The 6,000-nt window shown below is 41.0% G+C and overlaps 1 protein-coding gene across 1 annotated transcript in view; it reads right to left on the bottom strand.

The window, feature by feature from the left end:
* Positions 1-787: 787 nt before the first annotated feature.
* Positions 788-6,000, bottom strand: part of LOC134513383 (gamma-aminobutyric acid receptor subunit rho-2) — a 35,817-nt gene continuing 30,604 nt past the window's right edge. The window contains exons 8-9 of the mRNA XM_063329993.1: positions 4,843-5,039; positions 788-1,096 (exon numbers count right to left, since the gene is read on the bottom strand). Coding sequence (XP_063186063.1) covers positions 788-1,096; positions 4,843-5,039 — 506 coding nt within the window. The remainder of the gene's footprint in view (positions 1,097-4,842; positions 5,040-6,000) is intronic.

Genomic DNA, 6,000 nt, shown 5'->3' with positions numbered 1-6,000 from the left:
CTATGTATCACGTGCTGGGCTCAAGTTACATGGAGAACACATGCCTAAACAACCCTGTTTTCATTACTCATGTACCCAGTGAGTCTGTGAGCTTCTTTGCTCTGCTTCATCATCACTCCTTACCTCTAATCTAGAAAAAAAAATTACCACCAAGTCAAACTTACCACCTGCGCTCTGTAACCAACTCTGCTGATCCCGGCCAGTCAGCTGTCCTAGCGGTATCAAAGAAGGTCCTAGCCAGAGAAAGCAGAATTTGGATCCTAAAAGGGGATTTTGTTTATAAACTAATGGAAAGAAACATGATGTTCCTACACCAAAGAAAAATAAAAGGATTTGCTCAAAAGCAGAGATTTTGAAAAGGAAAGGCCTCATTCAGTTCCCTTACAGGAGATGCACTCTCCAGACCCCTCGTTGCGATTGTGCAGTCCCTCAGGACAGCCTCTGTGAGCATTGTGTCTGGTTGTCCATTGCACAGCAGGCACCACCAGTGTGGCCGGCCTTAAATGAACATACAGCACCTTTTGGGTGAACGGCGAGCACGTATTTTCAAGTAAGAGAAACGACGTGTCATAAAGCAAATAGGAGCTGGGGTGTGAGTTGGGAAGCAACCGCCACAGCAGGTTCCTCCATGATACCTATGCATGGAGTTGCCCACTGGAGGATGCCCTCCAAAGAAGCAATAAAATAATCAGTTTTCTGGCTTTGCATCCAGATTAGACTGAAAAAGAACCAACAAAAGAGAGTTTTATAAATGTCTTCTGCTTCAGTCACTGCTGTGCCAGCATGCTTAGCTAAAGACAGACCAATATATCAAATTAAAAAATATATAGGTGCCTGGAAATATTAATCTTGAGTATTTATCAATTGCATGAGTGTTCTGGATGATGCGCAAGCCCACATGGCCCTTCAGGCCTCTCTTCCTTGATGAATTAGATTCATTGCTCATAGCTAAGTGCACAACCATCTTTTCTTGTTTTTCCTCCTCTGGGACCACCTGGTTTCTTGTATATCCTGCCAGGCTGTTGGCATCAGATTCACTGTAGTTTCCATCCAGCATCATAGTTTTCGAATGAGATATTCCACACGTGCATGGAAACTAGGAACATAAACAAGAAATATAGCTGAACACTGGAAGAACGCATTAGCAACAGAAACGATGCCTTTCTATTAACAAACAGCTTGTAAACAGTTGAGCTTGAAATTTTAGTTGAGATACTATAAAGATACTATAAGTTTCTCTTTGGAAAAAAAAAAAAAGACACTTTTTTTTTCTTGCATTCCAAAAAGGAAAAGACATGGTTTAGCTACACTGCTTGGACGAGCAGCTTCAGAAAAGATTAGAAAAATGCTGTAGGAGACACGAAAACTAACCAAAAGGTTTTCTTAGCTTGCTCTGTTCGGCCTTGCTGTCTTGAGATTGCTTTTTTTGCAGTCTTTGTGTTTATAATTATTCAAGGACAAGAAGCAGTTTTATCTGTGGAAATGACTTATCCAGTATATGTTATGGAAAAAAAAAGGGGCTAAGTTCTGGTTTCACAGATTCACATTTTCTTTGTAAATCTGATTTTAAATCAAGGAGAGGACCAGTTCAAAGCCTAATGTAAAACCCCAGCTCTATTGAAATTGATGTCAAAACTTGCATTGACTTCAGCAGCACCAGCATGAATCCCAAAAATCTAAGAAAACCAACGAATAAAGGTAGAATTTTGCATAGCAAATGCTGTCTTTTACTGTTTAAAATCTGCAGTTTTTCTGTCTCAGAAACATGGATTATATATTTGTATGTAATGAAAATGGACTCCAAAACCTCCCTTCTGCCAGGAGGTCCTGCCTCTGATTCCTCACAGGCTGCTTTCCTTACCCAAGAACAGTTTGCCCCCATTTCCCTCGTCCACCAACTTTGATGTGTGGCTTTTCCAAGGACTTGTTCAGGACTTGTCCTGAAAGGACAAGGAAAGTCCAAGGACTTTCAAGGATAAGTTCAGCTAAAGTAATTAAGTATATATACACAGAAATTTATATACCCTGGGGGGGGGGGGGGAAGGTACATATACCTGAATATGTAATATTCAGGGTGCCACTGGAAAACTCTGCACTAGAGGCTTTTTCTTTGAATTATTTAACCAACAGATCATATTGCCTGCTGAAAAGCTGAAAATCAGTTTAGGAATTGTTTTCTGTGTTCTGGTCATAATCAAATGATTTGGTATCAGCAGATTGCGTGCAGAAAAACATGACAAGTTTGTAGCCCATTTGCTCTACTTGTTAGGCCCATCAGTCCAGGAATTTTTTGGAGCACTCCATGGGTACAGTTGAACATCAGTTGGGATTTAAGACATATTTTATACTAAACCGGTGTACCTAAAAAAAAAAACAACCCACCACCAAAAAAAAACCACAGGGAAGAATTACATCAAGCTCTTTATCATCAACTGATGACAGGTCTGGGAGATGGTGGGTGGGTGGGTGGAAGGGAAAGCAGTTAGTGGCAATAAGCTAATTGCTGCAGGACCCAGAAGAGAAAGAAATTCTGCAGATTTATTCTTAGCCCGCAGGTCAAATTACAGTTCCCTTGGCTTCACGAACAGGTGACAACAGTCACCCCTATGGACAAGGGAGCCTAATGTACCAGAAACCCACCTCCACAGAGTCTTGAATTACACCCATCTTCACATAGGCACACACATGCAGAAATACGCTACACAATTTCACCCTGCAGCAATTTTAGTCTGTAGAACACTAGTGTAGAACACTAATAAATTAAACATGGCCAAAGAGCCTCCCTGGGCACGGGAACTCAGCTGACAATACTATTAGAGTGTCAGAAATGTCTCCGGCCTGAATTTTGTCCAGGCCAACAAGCACCAAAAGTCCCTGTGTACAGTTCAAGAGTTAGCATGGGCCACGGACCATTTGCCACAGGCAATTCACAGCAACTACTCTGATTTTGAGGAAAAGAAGGTTTCGCTTTAGTTACTCCAGGTCCATCCGCCTTGGTCCCAGGCACATTTAATTTCTTAATGTAGACATAACATAGAGCTCTTCTCTGGGAAGCCTGACATATTCGTATTCAGATTCTTTGGGTCTTTCTGTATTTCTCAATTACAGTGAAAAATGTCTCTTCTGCTTCTTCAAGAGCATTCACCGACATTTTGACACAATCCCCTCAAGTAACGCTGCTTATTATCTCTGCTCCTATTATCATTGTTGAGGATTAATATTGTCACGTGCTGGAGACTGGATAGAATATTTTACCTTGTGTAGTAAAAACACGTTTGCTGAATATAGAATTCAAGGCACAAGACTCGATAAAGGGCAGATTTGTGATATAAATAACACGCTACGCCACCACTGGGTGTGGGAAAACCTTCCTGAAAACTTAGCAGAACAGTAACAAACCCTCTCAAGTTCATTTCATCCCTCTGATACAGAAGGGGAGTTTTCTTGCCAGTAAAAAAAAGCAGGTTTATTCCAGGCATGCCGAACCTAGAAAGAGTGATTTTTTTGTTATTTCCTGAGTACTGTCAAGATGCGCTTTACACAAACACTGTCTTCTTTGGACATGGGAAGTCTGAGCAGGGCTGGCTTCAAGGCCACAGGCACACTTGACTTGCTGCGCACACACAGAGCATCTCTACCTTGTGAGCAGAGAACTGCTGGGCCCTGGGTGGGGACTAGGATGGGGACACAGATAAATCAAGATACCCAGGATCTGTTCAACTAGCTTTCCAGAATCACACTGTTGTTGAGAAGGCCTTGAAAAGAGGTCAGATTTTGTTGCAGGAGTCTGTTTAATTTATTCCAATTGCTTTTTAAAATGTATCTATCTGACTATGTTTTTGATGAGATGTCAAATAGGAAAGGTACTGGGCTGATAGATGGTGTATTCTCTACTTCAAGGAAGTCCTTCAAGGGGAAGAGAAGGACATGCAAAGCCAACAGAGTAGTTCAGAGAGGGAAATGTCACGGTCAAATCATATGAAAAATGATTCTGCATTGGCATTTCTGAAAGGCTGAAATAAATTTCTCCAGGAGTCGGAGTAAAAGGCAGTAGGTGACCAATTGTTACCTGTGAACTGATGTTGGGAGCTCCTAATGGGAAGAAAGAAGCTGTAAAACACAGTGATGTTCTGGCTGTACAGGGACTGAAAAAAATTAGGTCCCAAGCCTTAGTGTTCAAAAGGTGATGATGTTCCATTTAATGACAAAGAAGAACGAATCACAGATCTGTAGGATAATTCAGGCTGGAAGAGACCTCAGGAGGCCTCTAGTCCTCTCTCCTGCTCCCAGCAGGGCCAGGCTGCTTGGAGCTGTATCTAGTCAGGTCTTGAAAACCTCCAAGGATGAAGGATAAGACCCTTCATAGCACATCAGAGCATAATTTGGCTGATTGTTATTTGAGTTTGGTAATAAGGAACAATTCCACTATTACATCCATTGAATCCAGTTTCTGGAGTGAAGCTGACTGTAGAGAGGGGAAATGAATTTGCTCCAAATAACACCTTTAGTTTAAAAATATAGCAATTGTAGCAGACGCAGGGAAGTATCAGATTTGATACTTTCCCCTCTTGTGATCTTCACACAGTCCCGGGTTGCAGAATTCCCCAGTTCAGGTCACACTCTCCTCTGCTCTGATGTTTCTACAAAGACCCATGAGACCAACTCCTGTTTTTCTGGTGTTAGCAATTCAGCCTGAGATGCAGCGGTCTAAACAGATCCACTTATACACACATGGATGTCAGTGTTTTCCCATTCAGAGACACAAACCAGTCAATATAAAGACCAGGTCAGGTGTAAGAAAAAAAGGAATAAATGGATGAACAAAACAAAAGTTTTTCTCACCCTCTCCCGCAGTTTCCTCTCCTTCCGCTCTTGCACCGTAGTCAGGTAATTCACTGCTGCGTATTCCAGCACCGAGAGGAAGACAAACACAAAACTGACCCACAGGTAAATGTCCACTGCTTTGATGTAGGAAACACGAGGCATGGAGGCGTTCACCCCAGTGATGATCGTGGACATGGTCAGCACAGTGGTTATCCCTAGAAAGAACAAAGAGAAATAAATTTTATTGACTGATACAGTCCATAAGGCTTTTGCCTCAAGAGAAACAGAAATTACGCTCTACATGATAGTCTAAAAGATGTTAGATACGAAATAAATTTGTGATAAGTATCTCTCCTGTCAATGCAGAACTGTTCCACTGTCTGCACTTTTGTGCGCAGGATGGGTTTAGTTTTGAGTAGCAACAGAAGAGCCATCGTTTTGCTAGGAACAGCATTTAACTCCCTCCCCAACCTCTTTTTTTTAACACATGCTTAGAGTCGGGTCTGCTAAGGCCAGGGGTGACAAGGACGCCTGTTTCCTACCTGTACCAATCTGTGCTACAGGCACCACCAGAAAGCAATCTAGTATTGATTTTTGGTCACAGCTAAAGAGGATTTGATCTAAACCACTGGTCTTAAAAGGGATGTTCAATAATGATAAAATGTTTTGCATGAAACCATGCAAAAGGAAAGCATTATATTTTTACCTCTAGGAATATTTGTTTACAGTTCAAGCTGTGTGAATCAAAACAGTTTTGAACAACAACCATTGTATTTTTTATATATATATGTGTGTATGTGTTTATAAACCTATATGTATGTATTTATGTTTATATACATTTATATGTGTGTTAATATGTATATATATACACGCGTATGTGTGTATATATATATTTAGACAGATAGAGATAAAATCCTGCAAAATAGTATGTACTTTGGGTCATCATAGAGAGAAAAATATTTACAAGTTCCCAAAGCCACTTAAACAGAGAACACAGAGCCAAAAAGCATTCATAGCTACTTCAGCCATTTCAAAATGGTGACCACCGTAAGCACAGCTGCTGTTGTTCACTTTTCATCAGGATCTAATTTATTTTTTTTTAAATAATATCCGCTGAACACATTTCTTTCAGTGGAGCAGACTCTCGCCTGCCTCTTCTCATACGTTTGCTGCAGT

This window comes from Chroicocephalus ridibundus, chromosome 3 (genome assembly GCF_963924245.1).
Source record: "Chroicocephalus ridibundus chromosome 3, bChrRid1.1, whole genome shotgun sequence".
Classification (NCBI taxonomy): Eukaryota; Metazoa; Chordata; class Aves; order Charadriiformes; family Laridae; genus Chroicocephalus; species Chroicocephalus ridibundus.
This window is presented reverse-complemented; position numbering and strand designations above follow the sequence as displayed.